Source organism: Bombina bombina, chromosome 1 (genome assembly GCF_027579735.1).
Source record: "Bombina bombina isolate aBomBom1 chromosome 1, aBomBom1.pri, whole genome shotgun sequence".
NCBI lineage: Eukaryota > Metazoa > Chordata > Amphibia > Anura > Bombinatoridae > Bombina > Bombina bombina.
This window is the reverse complement of record NC_069499.1, coordinates 1,325,357,464-1,325,378,212: the sequence shown is the minus strand read 5'-3', so window position 1 is coordinate 1,325,378,212 and position 20,749 is coordinate 1,325,357,464. Positions and strand designations below refer to the sequence as shown.

At 39.6% G+C, this 20,749-nt stretch overlaps 1 protein-coding gene across 3 annotated transcripts in view; it reads right to left on the bottom strand.

Annotated features, from left to right (window-relative positions):
* Positions 1–20,749, bottom strand: part of PHKB (phosphorylase kinase regulatory subunit beta) — a 1,109,273-nt gene that overhangs the window by 69,609 nt on the left and 1,018,915 nt on the right. For 2 of the 3 annotated variants that reach the window (XM_053701982.1, XM_053701966.1), the window contains 2 exons: positions 12,388–12,478; positions 9,463–9,665 (listed from right to left, as the gene is read on the bottom strand). In XM_053701982.1, coding sequence (XP_053557957.1) covers positions 9,463–9,665; positions 12,388–12,478 — 294 coding nt within the window. The remainder of the gene's footprint in view (positions 1–9,462; positions 9,666–12,387; positions 12,479–20,749) is intronic. The other variant, XM_053701974.1, reaches the window with a different exon arrangement.

The window sequence follows — 20,749 nt, the reverse complement described above, 5'->3', positions numbered from 1 at the left end:
AAGTTTGTAAAACTGAATCGTGGGTGTGGTGAGGGGTGTATTTATAGGCATTTTGAGGTTTGGGAAACTTTGCCCCTCCTGGTAGGAATGTATATCCCATACGTCACTAGCTCATGGACTCTTGCCAATTACATGAAAGAAATCTTTGATTTCCTGACCTTAGTCAGAAATATTTTCATGTCCACCGAGTCTATCAAAGTCCCTAGAAATGAAACTCTTGTGAGGGGGGAAAGAGAACTCTTTAACGTTCACTTTCCACCCGTGAGACCTTAGAAAGGCCAACACTAAGTCCGTGTGAGACTTGGCTAGTTGGAAGGACGACGCTTGAATTAGAATGTCGTCTACATAAGGCGCCACTGCTATGCCCCCTGGCCTTAGAACCGCCAGAAGGGACCCTAGCACCTTCGTGAAGATTTGCGGCGCCGTGGCCAACCCAAAAGGAAGAGCCACAAACTGATAACGCTTGTCCAGGAAGGCGAACCTGAGGAACCGGTGATGATTTTTGTGGATAGGAATGTGCAGATACTCATCCTTTAAGTCCATGGTGGTCATATATTGATCCTCCTGGATACGGCTACTAAAGCGTCAGAAGGCTCAGCATTTGTTCTTAACCCAGAGCTACTGCGCTTCCCTTGCAACCCAGGCAGCTTAGATAAAACCTCTGTGAGGGTAGTATTCATAACTGAGGCCATATCTTGCAAGGTAAAAGAATTAGACGCACTAGAAGTACTTGGCATCGCTTGTGCGGGCGTTACTGGTTGTGACACTTGGGGAGAACTAGATGGCAAAACCTGATTTCCTTCTGTCTGAGAATCATCTAATGCCAAACTTTTATACGTCAAAATATGCTTTTTGCAATTTATAGACATATCAGTACAAGTGGGACACATTCTAAAAGGGGGTTCCACAATGGCTTCTAAACAAATTGAACAATGAGTTTCCTCAGTGTCAGACATGTTTAACAGACTAGTAATAAAGCAAGCAAGCAAGCTTGGAAAACACTTTATTTAATGAAAAAACACAATTTGCAAAAACGGTACTGTGCCTTTAAAGGAACAGTCTACCATAGAATTGTTATTGTTTTAAAAGATAGATAATCCCTTTATTACCCATTCCCCAGTTTTGCATAACCAACACAGTTATAATAATATACTTTTTACCTCTGTGATTACCTTGTATCTAAGAACCTTCTTCCAGCCCCCTGATCACATGACTGTGACTGTTTATTATCTATTGTCTTAAATTTAGCATTGTTTTGTGCTAAATCTTAAATAACCCCCTGTGCTTGAACACAGTGTTATCTATATGGCCCACGTGTACTTTCTGTCTCTTTGTGTTGAAAAGAGATTTAAAAAGCCTGTGATAAGAGGCAGCCCTCAAAGGCTTAGAAATTAGCATACGAGCCTACCTATGTTTAGTTTAAACTAAGAATACCAGGAAAAAAAAGCAAATTTGATGATAAAAGTAAATTGGAAAGTTGATTAAAATTAAAAGTCCTATCTGAATAATGAAAGTTTAATTTATACTAGACTGTCCCTTTAAGAGAAAAAAAGGCATAAACAAACTGCAAAACAGGTTAAAATTGCTTCAATTTTTCTGAAATTTTAGCAGTGCACCCACTAAGCTTTAGAAGGATTGCACCACAAGTTAATAAGCAATAAACCCCCAAATGAAAAAAACGGATTGAAAAATGTGTAAAACCGGTTAAACACTCCTATAAGCACCTTGCCACAGCTCTGCTTTGGCCCTACCTGCCCTTATAAACCCCCAAATGAAAAAAACGGATTGAAAAATGTGTAAAACCGGTTAAACACTCCTATAAGCACCTTGCCACAGCTCTGCTTTGGCCCTACCTGCCCTTAGGAAGCGATAATATGGGGTTTAAAGCTTCAATTAGTCCCTCAGAAGACTCTCAGGACCTCAGGAGAAGTTGCTTGCTGCTTGTAAATGTAGGCCCTGCCCACCTCACTCGATGTTGCTGGGGCCTACACAAAACTAACAAACCCTGCCTGAAAGCCATGTGGGTTATAAACAACCCCAAAGAACCCTCAAGCAAAAGTCCCATAAAACAGAAAATGTTACTCCCAGACACAAAAACGTTTGTCCCAAATTCACATAACAAACTGAGTGCCCACAAAAAATTAACCCTTTATGCAAGCTAGTAAAAACCTCTGATAACACTAGGATTACTGCTTACCCTTCCCCTAATGGGGACACTGTCAGCCTTTCTGAGTTAACACAGTCTCTGCAGAAAATATGACTGAACATACCTCATTGCTGTATAGCAAGAAACAGTTCCTCACACTGAAGTTTTCCTGTACTCCTCAGCTTCTGTGGGAACAGCAGTGGACCTTAGTTACAAATGCTAAGATCATCATCCTCAAGGCAGAAATCTTCATCTATGACTGCCTGAGAGTAAATAGTACAACACCGGTACCATTTAAAAATAACAAACTCTTGATTGAAGATAAAATATAACTAACAGTTTAACACCTCTTCTCTTTACTCTTCCTGCTTTGAGCCAGCAAAGAGAATGACTGGGGGGTGGAGTTAAGGGGGGAGCTATATAGACAGCTCTGCTGTGGTTCTCTCTTTGCTACTTCCTGTCAGGAAGGACAATATCCCACAAGTTAGGATGAATCCGTAGACTCGGTACATCATGCAAAAGAAAGGCAGCTTTTTTTTTTTAAGTTTAAATACCATGCCTGCTGAGTATGATAGGGCCCGTATAATTAAAGGGACACAGATAGATGACAAGTCTATACCACGACTAACGTTTATTATTATGAGGCAAGTAGTGGTACTTTGGATCCTGGGCTGTGATTATAGAGCTTTGTGCAGGTTTTTCTCTTATAGAATTTGCATTTACATACAACATTTGTGTTCTCCACTCTATGTTTTTTGTACCAGTAACTTTATTAATAAAGTTTAATATAAAAAAATGTATTCTTGCATACTAGTAATGCTAGTGTTTAACCCTTTTCACTTAGAAGGCTGACATACAATATTCTGGAAGGCTTAAGTACATAAGAACTAACAGGTTGATGAAGTAACCACTGATTTTTTTTAAAATCCCTCCCTCCCTTCACAACCCTCAAGACTGACACAGCCTCTGATTGGAGGTCTTTACTGTAATGGTTCTGTCAAGTACTTGATCTATTTCAACAAGAACGCAAGAACAGAAATCAATAATGAGGCTCTAAATCAAATCATTATCAGAATGGAATGTAGTTTCTATGTGAGGTTCATTTTATTCGCTAAAGTGGGTGATGGGAAAAAAATACATGTGAAGAAAATGAATCTGTTAGATTAACCTTGGAACACAAAGAAAGAGAATGAGGGACTGTTTCACTGTAGACAGGTACAATCATGATCAAAACCCCGCTGCAAAGAACGTAACAGGACAAAAGGAGCCCAAATGTTCTGCCATACATTTAAACAGCATTTTTTAAACAGTACAAAGGTGGTCTTTTTCATGAATACATAATGATTAAAATAGTAAAAAAAAAAACCTTGTATGCGCAATTCCACATTTTCACTAATGGACAAAATGATGATGCATTGTGAATCATTTAGACCAAGCAGTCAGTACTGGGGACACTGCAGGCTGGAACTGGTGCTGCAGAATCCAAGTTATAAAAAAAATAATATCTGTACAAAAACTACCAATGTTAACTGCTGTTGTAGAGCAAAAACTCCAAGTGTTTTTAAATAATTGCTTAGCACAGGTTCTTATAAATTTACGTTAGAAAAGTTGTTAAAGGGACATGTTAGTGTATATTAGGTAAATTCTAGTGCAAAAACTAAATGTTCAAATGCATTAGAATATTTTATTCTTGCGTTAATGCTCGACTTTAACTATATATGTATCCACTGCTCAATTTCTGACAAACCCTGCCGAATGAACACATGTGGCTCTTCCCTGCAACTCATGGCTCCACCCACAAGTCTCTCTTGCTCAGTTATGGCCTCCCAGTCCCAGAAGGCAAAGAGCAAATGGTAAGAGGGATGATTTAAAGAGATGTGAAAGCCCAAATTTTTCTTACATGATTCAGATAGAATATACAATTTTAAATAACTTTCCAATTTACTTCTAATATCTTCTATTATCTTCTTCTATTATCGAATTTGCTTAATTCTCTTGGTATCCTTTGTTGAAGAAGCAGTAATGCACTACTTGGAGCGAACGCATTGGATGACCCAATAACAGGAATATATATGTGTAGCCACCAATCAGCATGCTCTATCTGAATCATGAAAGAAAAAATAGGTTTTTAAGTCCTAAGCAGTAGTTAAAAACATAGGGGTACGCATTGGTGCTTTACTGAAATGCTATAGCACATTAGTAGACTTTCTATTTTCACTAGTATGTCTCCTTCGGTAAAGTAAAAATCCTATACAGATGAGCTTGTTATAGCTGTTTTCAGAGATTTCCCTGCCAACATGACTTCAAACCAAGTCTGCCAGTTAAAATTCTTCAAACTGCCTAAACCAGATATTTGATTTTCAGCATTTGCAGGTTACAGCATTTGCTTTTTGGCTTCTTAGGGAGCGTAGCACAAGCACAATTTTAAAAGAGGTGTTTAATATCCATTTAAAAATGAGTACTTTTGCTTTATTTTCTTAGCAGGTATGACAATTATACAATGGTATCAATAATAAAAGAAAAACAAAATGTATACTTACCTGATAAATGTATTTATTTCTTGACACGGTGAGTCCATGGATCATCAATTACTGTTGGAAATATCACTCCTGGCCAGCAGGAGTAGGCAAAGAGGCCCACAGCAAAGCTGTTAAGTATTACTTCCCTTCCCACAACCCCCAGTCATTTGACCGAAGGAAAAGTAGAGAAAGGAAATAACACAAGGTGCAGAGGTGCCTGAAATTTATTTAAAAAAAACTGTCTGAAAACAGAGAGGGCCGTGGACTCACCGTGTTAAGAAATAAATAAATATATAAGGTAAGCATAACATTTTTTTCTTTCTAAAGATACGGTGAGTCCACGTCCATCAATTACTGTTGGGAATCAATACCCAAGCTAGAGGACACAGATGATAAGGGAGGGCAAGACAGGTAACCTAAACAGAAGGCACCACTGCTTGCAGAACCTTTCTCCCAAAAGAAGCCTCAGCCGAGGCAAACTTATCAAATTTATAACATTTTGAAAAAGTGTGCAAAGACGACCAAGTCGCAGCCTTACAAATCTGTTCTACAGAGGCCTCATTCTTGAAGGCCCAAGAAGAAGACACCGCCCTAGTGGAGTGAGCAGTAATTCTCTCAGGAGGCTGCTGTCCAGCAGTCTCATAGGCCATATGAATAACACTTCTCAACCAGAGAGAAAGAAGTGGCAGTAGCTTTCTGGCCTTTAAGCTTATCAGAAAAGCAAACAAACAATGCAAAAGACTGATGAAAGTCCTTCGTAGACTGCAGATAAAATTTAAGAGCCTGCACAACATCTAAGTTGTGTAACAAACGTTCTTTATGAGAAGAAGGATTAAGACAGAGAGAAGGAACAACAATTTCCTGATTATTATTTCTGTACAAAACAACATTAGGAAGAAAACCAAACTTGGTACGGAGAACTGCCTTATCTGCATGAAATATGAGATAAGGAGAATCACACTGCAATGCCGAGAGTTCAGAAACCCTCCGAACAGAAGAAATAGCAATAAGAAGCAAAACTTTCCAAGATAATATCTATGGAATGCATAGGCTCAAACGGAGCCTGCTCGAAGAACTTTAAGAACAAGATTAAGGCTCCAAGGGGGAGCAACTGATTTAAATACAGGCCTGATTCTGACCAGAGCCTGACAAAAGGAAGCCCATTGTAGCACACTCTGTGAGTAAACATCGGGCACGTCCACCAGACGCTTGTGCAGCAGAATAGATAAAGAAGAAATCTGACCTTTGAGGGTACTGACAAATAACCCCTTCTCAAGGCCTTTGTGGAGAAAAGATAAGATCCTTGGGGATCCTGACCTTACTCCAAGAGAATCCTTTAGACTCACACCAATAAAGATATTTACGCCATATCGTATGGCAAATCTTTCTAGTGACAAGCTTACGAGCCTGAATCATGGTCTCAATGACAGATTCGGAAAACCCACGCTTAGATAAAATCAAACGTTCAATCTCCAAGCAGTCAGCCTCAGAGAAACAAGATTTAAATGAAGGAAGGGCCCCTGGAGCAGAAGGTCCGCATACCAGATCATGAGAGGTTATGCAGGAGCTATTAGAATTACCAATGCTCTCTCCTGCTTGATTCAAGCTATGACTCGCGGAAGGAGAGCAAACGGAGGAAAGAGATATGTCAACTTTAATTTCCAAGGAAATGCCAGAGTATCTATCAGAAAGGCTTGAGGATCTCTCAACCTCGAACCGTACCTTGGGAGCTTGTTGTTCTAATGAGACACCATCAGATCCAATTCTGGTAATCCCCATTTGGTTGTTAACCTGGAGAACACTTCCGTATGGAGTTCCCACTCCCCGGGATAGAAAGTCTGTCTGATCAGAAAATCCATAGTGTCCACTCCTGGAATGTGGATGGCAGATAGACAGCAATTGTGAGTCTCCGCCCACTGGTTGATCCTTGCTACCTCCTTCATGGCAAATGAGTTCTGAGTTCCTCCTTGGTGGTTGATGTAAGCCCCTGAAGTTATATTGTCCGTCTGGAACCTGATAGACCGGGCTATGGCCAGCTGAAGCCAAGCCATCAAGGCATTGAAAATCGCTCTCTCAACTCCTCCTTGCACTAGAGGCAAAGAGAATGACTGGGGGTTGTGGGAAGGGAAGTGATACTTAACAGCTTTGCTGTTGTGCACTTTGCCTCCTCCTGCTAACCAGGAGTGATATTCCCACCAGTAATTGAAGATCCGTGGACTCACCTTGTAATTACCTGTAGTAATTACCACTACGATTAGGTGAGACACACAAATGTGTGTAATAGTTGGGCTTAACACGTATATTCTCTCACAGAATGGATTTCCACAATTATTATCACAAAAAGGTTCAAGGGTTACAGTCTTACTCAGGATGGATACTAGTGTGATCAAAATATAACAAAATAAAGTGCACACAAATTATTCAGACATACCTCAGCAGCCACACGCCTCATACGCCATCTATAAAATACAAGAAGTTATATACAATTATGAAAATCTTCATCCACAGAGTGTTCTGACATTTGCTCAGACAAACTGTCACACCAAAGAGCAGACACAATTGCTACAGAAACAATACTTTCTGAAAAAGGCCATTCAATTAAATGTTACCAGTTTTATATCCATGTGGTTCCTGAAAGATGTACTATCCTCTACGCCTTAGGGAATAGTATTTGGCTAAAGCAAAATAGCACCACCCACCATTGGAAAAGTATCCCAAAGGTCTACATTAGAAGCCAGTAAATTATACATCCTATTAAATTTAGAGGGCGGATTAAAAGAGAAGACCAAGCTTGGTTCACTCTCTAAAAATTATTGTAATAAGAGCCTCAGGAACAGGAAAAAAACTCATGTGGCTTAGCATGGGGTTTAAAAATCAAATCCGGTTCTTAGGAAGGTTTTTCCTGATTTAGGTTCTTTGATGCCTAATGTACATAAAACATAATTTAAGCAAAGAACTAAAATGTTCAAGTTCAAACATCGGAGAGGTAAGACTGTGTCCTGATCAATAAAAGACTTGTGATCATCATAAAAAAACTTGCATTCAGAAAAAAAACATGAGGTGTCTAAGAGTATGAAAACTCTAAGGGCACACTAGGTGTTCTGAGATCTGATAATGCAGAAAACATGATAATGTAACTTTAGGATGACTTTCAGACATAAAACTTTTGCGCATACTTGGAGGAGGCATAGCTGCCACAACTACACAGTGCACAAACCTTTAAACCCTGGAGCAAAATCAGGAGTACTCCCTGATTTTGCTCCAGGGAGGTCAGATTGCTTTACAGAAAAGTGCAGCATCAGACTGTTTGAATGCTTAATGGGATCCTTTCAGGAACTGCAAAGCTGAACTGGTAACAATCCGGGCAAAACAGGAAATAGAATTGTTATCAGTGTATATAACAGAGTAAAATGTTGCATTGAGATCTAACTCCAAGGTGAACTAGCTGAATAATAAATTGCAGTTATTACCACATAATAAACTAGACTAAGTATGAAAAGTCTAAGTAAAAAAGGTGCAATAAGTCTGTCACATCTGTATGTCCCCTGATTATGATGTACCTCAGAGAGGTGTTCCTGCTAATAGCCTGCGGGCTAAGGGAGTGCATAAAAATATCTTCACTTAACTTAAAGGGACATAATACTCATATGCTAAATCACTTGAAACTGATGCAGTATAACTGTAAAAAGCTGACAGGAAAATATCACCTGAGCATCTCTATGTAAAAAAGGATATTTTACCTCACAACTTCCTCAGCTCAGCAGAGTAAGTTCTGTGTAAAAAGTTATACTCAGCTGCTCCCAGCTGCAGGTAAAAATAAAAAAAAATGAAGAAATGAACAGCAGCCAATCAGCATCAGCAGTGCTGAGGTCATGAACTCTTACTGTGATCTCATGAGATTTGACTTAACTCTCATGAGATTTCATATTAAGCTTCCTTTACCTGATTGGTGAAATAATATGAGAGTTCACGAGGCTCATCCCCTAAGCTGTCCCAGGACAGACACACTAAAATGCTGCTTAGAAATCCTTTACAATGCGAGGTGGCTACTGAGGAACTTTTGAGGTAAAATATCTTTCTTTTTTACATAGAGATGTTCAGGAGATATTTTCTAGTCAGCTTTTTACAGCTATGCTGCATCACTTTCAAGTGTTTAAACATTTGGGTATTATGGCCCTTTAAGATGCACCCATTCTACCATGCTTACCAGCTATAGAAAAAACTGCTTTCGGTAGAGAGCCTATTCAGTGCTGTAACTGTAAAAGCAGAGTATCTGTGTTTGGAGTATATCGACGACCCAACAGGAGGAGGCAAAGGGTCCCCTTGACACCTGAGGCGGGCTTGTGACTAACTCCTCACAAGGTGTAACTGTGTTATTGCTCAATACTTCACTCTCCCTTCTGTCCCAAGCAGCAGCTCTCCGAGAGGAAAAATGAGCCTCAAATCGGTCTGAGGACCCTTCTCAAGAAAGAATCTGGAGTACCTCAATTATTCACCTCTTCTTGCGGAGGCAAAGATAAGACTAGAATACCAGAGAGGTGGGAAGGATTAAGTGCTCTTAGAGCTTTGGGAGTCTTTGCCCCATGGGCTCTCATCACCTTATGAATGAAAGCATACTACTGGTTACCAAGAATCTTTTTGCTGTTGAATGACATAGTTTAGCTCAAAATCCAAGAACATTTTGTAAGAAAATGTTTCTCTGTGATCTACATTATACAACATTACATTTAAAAAAATCTAATTAATTATGGAAATAAAAACAACTTTATTATAAGAGGAAAATAATATTTAACTGACCCTACTCTTATCTTTAACATCCCACTGAATAGGTCTGGAGTGTTGGAAATGATCCATCCGATGTGGATAACCAGTTCTTGCTGAAGAACAGCCTCTCGCTCATCATAGGGGCTACACTTTTTGTAGATAATGTCCTTAATAACCCCAGGAGACAGAGGGTTAGAAATCACTGCTTCCTCATGTCCAAATACGCCAAGCGTGACCTACAACAAAAAATGATTGTGTGGTTAAAATGCCTATCAGCAATGGATTTAGTTAGAATAAATATGCATGCAGGCATTCAGAGAGACGCACGTGCATCATTTTGTGATTTGCTTAGCCATCATAATGCCACCAGTAATACATTGTTTACTTTTATTTTAAAATCTAATTGGGCACTAAAGAGTTTGAACTCTGAAAACATTTCATATTTACATAATTGTGGGCCTGTGGCTGAGACAGGGGAACATAAAATAAGCAAAGACTCACTCGTTAAATTAGGTACATTATACAGTGAAATCCCCAAACAAGAGGAAATAATGGATAAGCTTGTTAGCTGAACCACTAAATGATATAGCCAATTACTTGTATGAAAAGTCAATATACTTATACCTGAGCAGGTTTTAACAGCTAGCTACAATGAATATGTAGCTTGATTATGAGCAATTTGTGAATTTTGGTTATTCAGGAGTAAAAGTCAGACCGTTATTTACATTCTGATGAAATAAACATGTAGTATCAGAATGGCAATGATGCTGCATAACATTTTTTAAACATTCCTTAGGCATAAATAAAAACAAAGCAAAAAAATGAATGTGTGCCCAACATATCATAAGATCTCAGCCAAAACAAAACTGTATATACAATACTTTAATGAAAATTGCAATTCACATACGTATGAAAAGACTTTGCTAAATATCTAATCCAGGTTGTAAATCTAAAGACGAGCCTCTTCTGTGCCTATTTATAAAAAAACATATAACCGAGTAAACGGTAACAAAAAACATTGGCATGCATATTAGTACAGACGTGCCTAGGCTGTAAATATCCATGCTGGATGAATACACAAAACATCTAATGCGTTGCCCAGAGCAAAAAGCCTATTATACTCTGTGCATTCTAGCCTAAGGGGTTCTTTTTTAATTTAAAGGCATTTTGAAGCAATTTCTTTTAACGATAAATACTCACTAAATAAATTCTACATAACATTTATAATAATATATATAATATTTTTTTTGAGGAATTTATCGCATTTAATTAGGGTGACACGGGCTTGTAAAATGTCACTTTAAATTTTATAGTAAAAGGCTTTATTGCAACATTCCATAGTGACAGATGAGAATCCTCAAACACTTCAGTGAAACATGAATTGCAGATCAGTGAAGGGCGTCTGCTGGCCCAGGGGACTTGACCTGCGGCTCTCATTCTCTTCTCTGAAAAAGAATGTCATATTTTTATCCTAAGAATGCATCATCTCTTTTTAACCTGGCTTCATCCTTCAGTGCTTTAATCCACTCTCTCGCACACAGTGAAACACTTTGTACTGTGGGTCTTCTGTAAGGGTTAGAAAGGACACTTTGGCCCTTTTAAAAACTAAGGTGCCTCATATCTACATTGATTGTCCATTACTCATACACAACCTTTTGTATGCATCTTAACTATGGTTATTTAACGTTTTAAATACATAAAGCACAATTAATGCTTCCTCTTTCTTTGCATCTTAATATGCTCTATGGCTTCTTAAGCTTCTTAAAGGGACTGTGTCCGGTAAAATAGTTTTTCCCTTAATGTGTTTCCAATGAGGTGTTATTCCAGCTGCAGAGTATAAAATGCGTGAGAACTTGCTTCTTTAGGTTTATTTTTGTATAAATATAATTTTTTTTGTTCTTTGAAGCCACAGCCCATTAAAATGGGTTGAACTTGCAGGGAAATCAGATCTTAATGTATCACTTTCTGTACACACACATATTTCTTTATATTAGCTCTGTATGTATACCAAAGTCCAATGCTTAGAGAGAACAATTGAAAATAACATGTTCTAACTTATCTCTCCAAACACCCCCACTGGTGTAATTACTTCTGCTGGCTATGTGTACACAGCTTTTCTATATCCAACACTTAAGTATAAAACCTTTCAGTATAGGTAGGAATAGTAAAGGCAAAATCAGCTATTTTGAATGAGAATATAAAGGTAAATTAGCTATTTGAAAACAATTTAATACACTCCAGCGGGTAAAATTGATAGTTGGCAACCAATTAAAGGGGGAAAAATCAAGGTACACTGTCCCTCTAAGATATTATTTTTCTGTTATCCTTTCATGGATAATTATAGTGAAAAACATGATCTCATTTGTTATAGCATGTAAATGTATCACTAACGACAATGTAAAATCCATGTTTAACCCCTGCAAAGGAAAACTGCTGGTCCCAAGCGGAAACAGCTGCTGACCCAATGAGCAGCACTAGTCCCACCACCCTACTGTACAACTAAAGCTGCCGATTGGGTAAGCATCAGTTTCCACTCTGCACCAGCTCTTGAGTGGTTCTTTAAGAGGAGATAAACACAGATATGCAGGGTAGAGAGTGCTAAAATGACCTGCTCTAGTGAATGGGAACATCACATTCTTTCACTATAATGACCCTTTATTGTTTCAGTAAACAAATTGCAAATATAATTTAAAGAATCCACTTATTCATTAAGTGGCCTTAAAATAGTGAATCTCTCTACCTATATAGGCAAAACTGTATAGATACAAGTAAGTTATAGAAAGAGGGGGAACATAATGACTACAGTGCTGCTTTACCTATTAAAAACACTTACAAAAAATAATACACAATAATATCTCTTTTGTGATTGTTTAAAGAACACATTTTTTTATTGTATATTAACAAGTAGACAGATTTTCCTTCATATGGTTTTATAGTGTGTTAACAATATTTTCTTACCTGTTTGCCCTGAACTAGCACATTAGTTATGGAGGGTGCAAGGCTGTCCACTATTTTACCTAACAGACTGGCAGCGAGACGAACAACGGACCTGGGAACAGAAAACAAAGCAATGCCACTATATGTCAAATGAAAGCCGATACCTGGTTAATGCTGGAATTACCCGCAGCCAAAGCTTACCTACCGTATATCACAGCCAATCAGATCAGTTTAGCCAACAATGAACATCGCCTGATACAGAAGTGCATGTTAAAGCATAAATGCTGCATTTGTAACAAACATGGTTTTTATAAATTATTTTGGATTTTTAAAGAGGATTTTTTACTCAACGAGCTGGGTATTTAAATATCTCCACATGGAATCCACTTGTCCCTAATACATTTGTAATGTCTTTGTTTTCTGATAAAACAGAGTGTATGATCCATTTTATCTCCTAGAATCCCTCAGCCGTCTTGGTGTAAATGTGAGATTATGATGATTAGGATATTAAAATAATCAGTCACAGTAAAATACTACAGAAGGTAATTAATGTAGATTTGTGGAACTGGAGAAATAAGAAATCAAGTCACGGATTTAGAGCAGACATTAGCAAAATACACCAGCTGCTATTCAGAAAATATCTAATAAACATATTTGAAAACATCTCTTTCTTTGTGATGAAAGGGGAGTGAGAGGAAGACCACAGAGAGAAATAAACTCTGAGTACCAGACTAAATTAGAAGCACCCTCATGGCAAAAAAAGACAGAAGGCACTTCAAATAAACAAAGAATGACAAAACTGACTATAGCTTGTCCTTTTTGTATATCTACAGATATGTTTAGCAAATAAGTTTAACTTCCGCTCCTGATTCTCCAAATGTTAAAGGGACAGTCAAGTCCAAAATAAACTTTCATGATTCAGATAGAGAATGTCATTTTAAACAACTTTCCAATTTACTTTTATCACCAATGTTGCTTGGTTCTCTTGGTATTCTTAGTTAAAAGCTAAACCTAGGAGGTTCATATGCTAATTTCATAGAAATTGAAGGTCGCCTCTAATCTGAATGCATTTTGTCAGTTTTTCACCACTAGAGAGCGTTTCATATTGATAACATTGAGCTACCTAGGATTAAGCACTGATTGCTTAAAATACAAGTCTGTCAAAAGAACTGAAATAAGGGGGCAGTCTGCAGAGGTTTAGATACAAGGTAATCAGAGGTAAAACGTGTATTATTATAACTGTGTTGGTTATGCAAAACTGGGGAATGGGTAATAAAGGCAATATCTATCTTTTTAAACAACTAAAATTCTGCTGTTGACTGTCCCTTTAACATCACTTGTTCTCTAGACTGGTTCTTTAGGCAAACCTCTAAGGATAGACATGCAGTCATAATTTACTGCACTGGAAACCTAATGCAAAGCACACATGTATCCTTGGATGTACAACTATACAATATACCAGATAAAGTATACTAGTAAATTAATCAAAATGGAAAGAAATATCTAGATTGTAAGTTCCCACGGGAATAGGGCCCTCAATTCCCCATGTATTTGTCTGTAAAATGTTGTCTTTTATTGTATTGTCTCTCCGTTGTACTTTTATCCTTGTACCCATGGGCAGCGCTGCAGAATCTGTTGGCGCTTTATAAATAAAGAATAATAATAATAAATAATTATATGGTATTGGTAATAACCCCTCAACAAAGCTGTAATGTAATGAGATTTCAAGCGAAGATACTAACTCATAAAACAGTAAAAGAATAGTGTTGCTGTTAAGCAACCTTTATTATTTTGGGAATTTTGCAAGCTGATGTATACCTGGTAACTGGTGCACAGGCATATTAGCAAAGTGATAGCAAATAACACGTCATATACAGAGATTCTAAAATGACCTGATTTCTCCTTGATTCAGATAGAATATGCCATTTTAAGCAACTTCCTAATTTACTCCTATTATAATTTTTTCTTTGTTCTCTTTGTATCTTTATTTGAAAAAACAGGAATGTAAGCTTAGGAGCCACCAATCAGCAAACACTACCCAGGGTGCTGAACTTAAAAATGAGCCAGCTCCTAAGCTTACATTCCTGATTTTCAAATAAAACTACCAAGAGAACGAAGAAAAATTCATAATAGGAGTAAATTAGAAAGTTGCTTATAATTGCATTCTCTATCTGATGCATAAAAACAAAATTTATGCTTACCTGATAAATTTCTTCCTTTCTTGACACGGTGAGTCCATCATCCATCATCAATTACTGTTGGGAATATCACGCCTGACCAGCAGGAGGAGGCAAAGAGCACCACAGCAAAACTGTTAAAGGGCCACTGAAGCCAAATTTGTTCATTTGTAATTCAGAAAGAGCATGCAATTTTAAGCAACTTTCTAATTTACTCATATTATCAATTTTTCTTCGTTCTCTTGCTATCATTATTTGAAAAAGAAGGCATCTAAGCTTTTTTTTGGTTTCAGTACTCTGGACAGCACTTTTTTATTGGTGGATGAATTTATCCACCAATCAGCAAGGACAACCCAGGTTGTTTACCAAAAATGGGCCGGCATCTAAACTTACATTCTTGCATTTCAAATAAAGATACCAAGAGAATGAAGATAATTTGATAATATGAGTAAATTCAAAATTTGCTTGAAATTTCATGCTCAATCAGAATCACGAAATTAAATTTTTGGGTACAGTGTCCCTTTAAGTATCACTTCCCTTCCCACAAACCCCAGTCATTCGACCGGAGGAAAGGAGAGAAAAGGAAATAACACAAGGTGCAGAGGTGCCTGAGGTTTATATAAAAAAACTGTCTGAGAAAAAACAGGGAGGGCCGTGGACTCACCATGTAAAGAAATAAATAAATGTATCAGGTAAGCATAAATTTTGTTTTCTTTCTTAATTACATGGTGAGTCCATGGAATCATCAATTACTGTTGGGAATCAATACCCAAGCTAGATGACACAAATGATAAGGGAGAGCAAGACAGGTAACCTAAACAGAAGGCACCGGTGTATGCAGAACCTTTCCCCCAAAAGAAAACCTCAGCTGAGGCAAAGATATCAAATTTATAAAACAAAAAGTGTGCAAGACGCAGCCTTACAATCTGTTCTACAGAGGCCTCATCCTCGAAGGCCCAAGAAGAAGACACCACCCTGGAGTGAGCTGTAATTCTCTCAGGAGGCTGCTGCCCAGCAGTCTCATAAGTCATATGAATAACATTTCTTCAACCAGAGAGAGAAAGAAAAGTAGCAGAAGCTGTCTGGCCTTTACGTTTTCCAGAAAAACAAACAAACAAAGCAGAAGACTGTCCTTCGTATCCTGCAGATAGAATTTAAGAGCCCGCACAACGCCTAGGTTGTGCAACAAACGCTCTTTATAAGAAGAAGGATTAGGACAGAGAGAAGGAACAACAATTCCTGATTACTATTTCTGTCCGAAGCAACCTAGGAAGAAGACCAAACTATGTACGGAGAAAAGCCTTATCTACCTGAAATATGAGATAAGGAGAGTCAAACTGCAAAGCTGAGAGATCACAAACTCTCCGAGCAGAAGACATGAAACCTTTCAAGATAATAACTTAATATCTATAGAATTCATAGGCTAAAACAAAGCCTGTTGCAAAACTTTAAGAACAAAGTTAAGACTAAATTCCTTTCCTTCCGGATAGGGAGAGTCCAAGGCTTCATTCCTAACTGCTGGGAAATACACCCCAGCCAAAGGCTTAAATATCCCTCCGGCTTCCTCATTACCCCAGTCATTCCGCTGAGGGAACAAGGAAAAGTAGGAGAAACATTAGGGTATAAATGATGCCAGAAGAATAAAATATAAATAATAGGGGACCGCCCATAGACAAGAAAAAACGGGCGCAGGCCGTGGACTCTCCCTATCCGGAAGGAAAGGAATTTATCTGTTAAGCATAAATCATGTTTTTCTTCCTAAGATAGGGAGAGTGCACGCTTTATTCCTTACTGTTGGGAAAACTATACCCAAGCTCCAGAGGACACTGAATGAATAACGGGAGGGAACAAAAAGAAAGAGGTGGACCCTATTCTGAGGGCACCACAGCCTGCAAAACTTTTCTCCCAAAAGCTGCTTCAGCCGAAGCAAAAACATCAAACTTGTAAAATTTTTAAAAAGTATGTAAGGAGGACCAGGTAGCCACCTTACAAATCTGATCCATAGAGGCCTCTTGCTTAAAGGCCCAAGAGGAAGCCACTGCTCTAGTGGAATGAGCCATTATCCTCTCAGGAGGACGATGTCCCGCTGTCTCATAAGCTAAGCGGATGACACTCCTTAACCAAAAAGATAATTTAGTCGAAGTAGCGTTCTGCCCCTTAAGCTTCCCCGAATAGACAACAAACAAAGAGGAAGATTGTCTAAACTCCTTAGTAGCCTGAAGATAGAACTTCAAGGTGCAAAGCACATCCAAATTGTGAAGTAAGCGTTCCTTTGATGAAGGATTAGGAAACAAGGAAGGAACCACAATCTCCTGATTGATGTTGCGATCTGACACAACCTTAGGAAGAAAACCTTATTTAGTACATAAAACTGCCTTATCTGCATGAAAAATCAGATAAGGGGGCTCACATTGCAAAGCAGAGATCTCAGAAACTCTGCCTGCAGAGGCAATAGCTAATAAAAAGAGAACCTTCCAAGATAACAATTTAATGTGAACGGAATGCAGAGGCTCAAACGGAACCTGAAGAACAAGATTTAGGCTCCAAGGAGGAGCCCCAGATCTAAACACAGGTCTGATCCTAATCAGAGCCTTAAAAAAGGACTGCACGTCTGGAAGCTCATCCAGTCTCTTGTGCAATAAAACCAACAGGGCCGAAATCTGTCCCCTCAGGGAACTAGCAGAAAGGCCCTTCTCCAGCCCATCCTGGAGAAAAGTTAAGATCCTGGCAACTTTAACTCTGTGCCAGGAAAAAACACACTCTTCACACCAGACTAAGTAGGTCCTCCACACCTTATGGTAGATACGCTGAATAACTGGTTTACGAGCTTGAATAAGAGTATCAATGACACTCTCAGATAAACCTCTCTTGGCTAAGACTAAGCGTTCAATCTCCACGCAGTCAGCTTCAGAGAATCTAGATTTTGATGAACAAATGGACCTTGTATCAGCAGGTCTATGCGACAAGGTAACTTCCATGGAGGAGATGAGGACATCCCCACTAGATCCATGAACCATGCCCTTCGCGGCCATGATGGAGCAATCAAGATTACTGATACCCACTCCTGCTTGATGCAGGCCACCACTTGAGGAAGAAGCGGTAATGCAGGAAAAAGATATATGAGTTTGAAACTCCAGGACACTGCTAGTGCATCTAATGAGGATCCCTCAACCTCAACCCGTACCTGGGTAGCTTGGTATTGAGATGAGACGCCATGAGATCTATCTCCAGCATCCCCCACTTGCTGCATATCTCTGCAAACACCTCGGGATGGAGAGACCATTCCCCTGGATGGAAGAATTGCCTGCTGAGAAAATCCGCCTCCCAGTTGTCCACACCCGGAATGTGGATCGCTGACAGCGAACCGCTGCGGGCCTCCACCCACTCCATAATCGGAAATACTTCCTTCCTTATGATTGATGTAAGCCACCGAGGTTATATTGTCTGATTGGAATCTGATAAACTGGGACGAACCCTGAAGTGGCCAAGCCTTCAAGGCCTTGAAGAATGCCGTAGCTCCAAAATATTGATTGGGAGGGAGGAGGACTCCTGAGTCCACAACCCCCTGTGCCTTCCTGCCACCCCAAACAACTCCCCATCCGGATAGGCTTGCGTCCGTAGTCACAATCTCCCATGATGGTCTTAAGAAGCATGTCCCTCGGGATAGATGGTCTGGACAGAGCCACCAAGAGAGCGATTCTCTCGACCAGCTGTCTAAAACTGTCTGTTGAGACGGATCTGAATGATCAACACTCCACTGCCTCAGCATGCACAGTTGTAAAGGTCTGAGCCGGAACCTGGCAAAAGGAATTATGTCCATACAAGACACCATGAGACCAATCACCTCCATACACTGAGCCATAGAGGGACTCAAGGAGGTCCGGAGGGCAAGACATGCTGAAGTTAGCTTGTAATGTTTCTGGTCTGTTAGAAATATCCTCATGGTTATGGAGTCTATTATAGTACCCAGGAATTCCACCCTGGTACTTGGGATAAGAGAACTCTTTTCCAAGTTTATCTTCCATCCATGTGATTGAAGAAGACTGAAAAGGGGCTCTGAGAATTCTTCCGGAAGACGAAAGGATGGTGGCTTGCACCAGAATATCGTTCAAGTATGGAGCTACTGCAATACCCTAAATTCTGTCAACGGCTAGAAGAGCCCCCTGAACCTTCGTAAAGATTCTTGGAGCAGTAGCTAGGCCAAATGGAAGGTCAATGAACTGGAAGTGCTGGTACAGTAATGCAAATCTCAGGAACTGAAAGTGTTTCCTGTGGATTGGAACATGAAGGTAAGTGTCCTTCAGACCTATAGTGGTCATAAACTGGCCTTCCTGAATTAAAGGAAGGATGGACCTTATCGTCTCCATCTTGAAGGAAGAGACACTGAGAAAATTTGTTTAAGCACCTTAGGTCCAGAATTGGGTGGAAAGTTCCCTCCTCCTTTGGGAAACACGAAAAGGTTTAAATAAAACCCCAAACCTCTTTCTTCGATAGGCACTGGGACAACTGTCCCTTGGCAGATGAGATTTGAAGCCTATCTTGTATCCCTGAGATACCACCTCCAGGACTCACGGATCCTGTACGTCCTTGAACCAGGCGTCTGAAAAACAGAGACAGTCTGCCCCCTAACTTGATCTGATCCCAGATCAGGGGCCGCCCCTTCATGCTGATTTGTTTTCGAAGGGCTTCTTATTCTGCTTGGATTTATTCCAGGACTGACCCAGCTTCCAAGTACTCTTGGGTTGCTCGGGCTTGGAGGAGGATTGTTGTTGTTGGGATTTGTGAGAACAAAAATTTGAAGATTGTCACCCCTTAGCCTTGTTCTTGATATCTTGCGGTAGGAACACACCCTTGCCTCAGGTAACCGTAAAAAATAATGGAGTCCAGGCCTGGACCAAATAAAACCTTTCCATTGAAGGGAAGAGAAAGGAGTCTGGACTTAGAATTCATATCCGCAGACCAAGACTTTAATCAGAGTGCCCGGCGGGCTAGGACCACAAAGCCAAAGGCCTTTGCATTTAGGTGAATAATTTGCATGTTCGCATCACAGATAAAAGAATGAGCAATTCTCAAAGCTTTAATTCTGTCTTGAATATCCTCAAGGGGAGACTCCACCTCAATGAGTTCCGACAAAGAGTCGAACCAGTAGGTAGCTGCGCCGGCAACCGCGGCAACTGCAGCCGCCGGTTGAAACAAAAATCCTGTATGTTGAAACATCTTTCTCAGAAAGGTTTTCCATTTTCGTAACCATCGGCTCTCTGAATTAAGAACAATCCTTAAGAGGTATAGTAGTACATTTAGCAAGCGTAGAGATAGCACCATCCACCTTAGGAATGGAGCCCCACAAATCCAGTTGAGAGTCTGGAACCGGGATCAACTATTTAAAAGTAGACAAGGGGGAAAAGGAAGAACCAATTCTTTTCCATTTGTTCTTAATAATGTTCACCATCTTAACCGGCACAGGAAAGTCAAAGGAACTTTCCTGTCTTTGTAAACTCTGTCTAATTTAGGTATCATAGGTTCTTCAGGCAGCGCAGCCTCTGGAACCTCTAACGTAGACAGAACCTCCTTTAATAAAAAAACGCAAGTAGTCAATTTTAAATCTAAAGAATGGTTCCTCCGCAGCAGGAGGTTTAGAGGCCAAGAACTCCGACCCAGAAAGTTAACCCTCTGAAGCTACAGAGGTTAACTCATCATCGTATAACTGGGACATAATAGCTAAATCCGATAAATATTTAGATGACTCCGGGTCAAGAGAGTTATGTTTAACCTTTCTCCTGCATTTGTTAGAGCGAGGTAATACACTGAGGGCCACAGACACCACCGTTTGTAACTGCGCGGCAAAGTCCGCAGGAAGAAGGCCCCCTCCAGATGGAGGATTAGATGTGCTACGGGAAACTACATGTGGAGTGGATAATGTAGCAAGGGAAGTAATCTGATGGGATGCCGAGTACTGAGAGGTAGATGGCTCAGAGGGACTAAGAGCCTTGGCAGGCTTGTCTCCCTTCTTAGACTTTATGTTCCACATGTCTTAACACTGTTATAATTGAGTGGGCAGGAAAACCACACTCTCCTCACAATATAAACAGGTATGATTTAGCACAGAAGGAGTACCTTCTAACATGTCAGAGTTCTCCATAGCTCAGGTTATACCCACAGAAGAACACAAATAAAAACGTTTTTTCCCTGCATCTCCAGACTCTAAC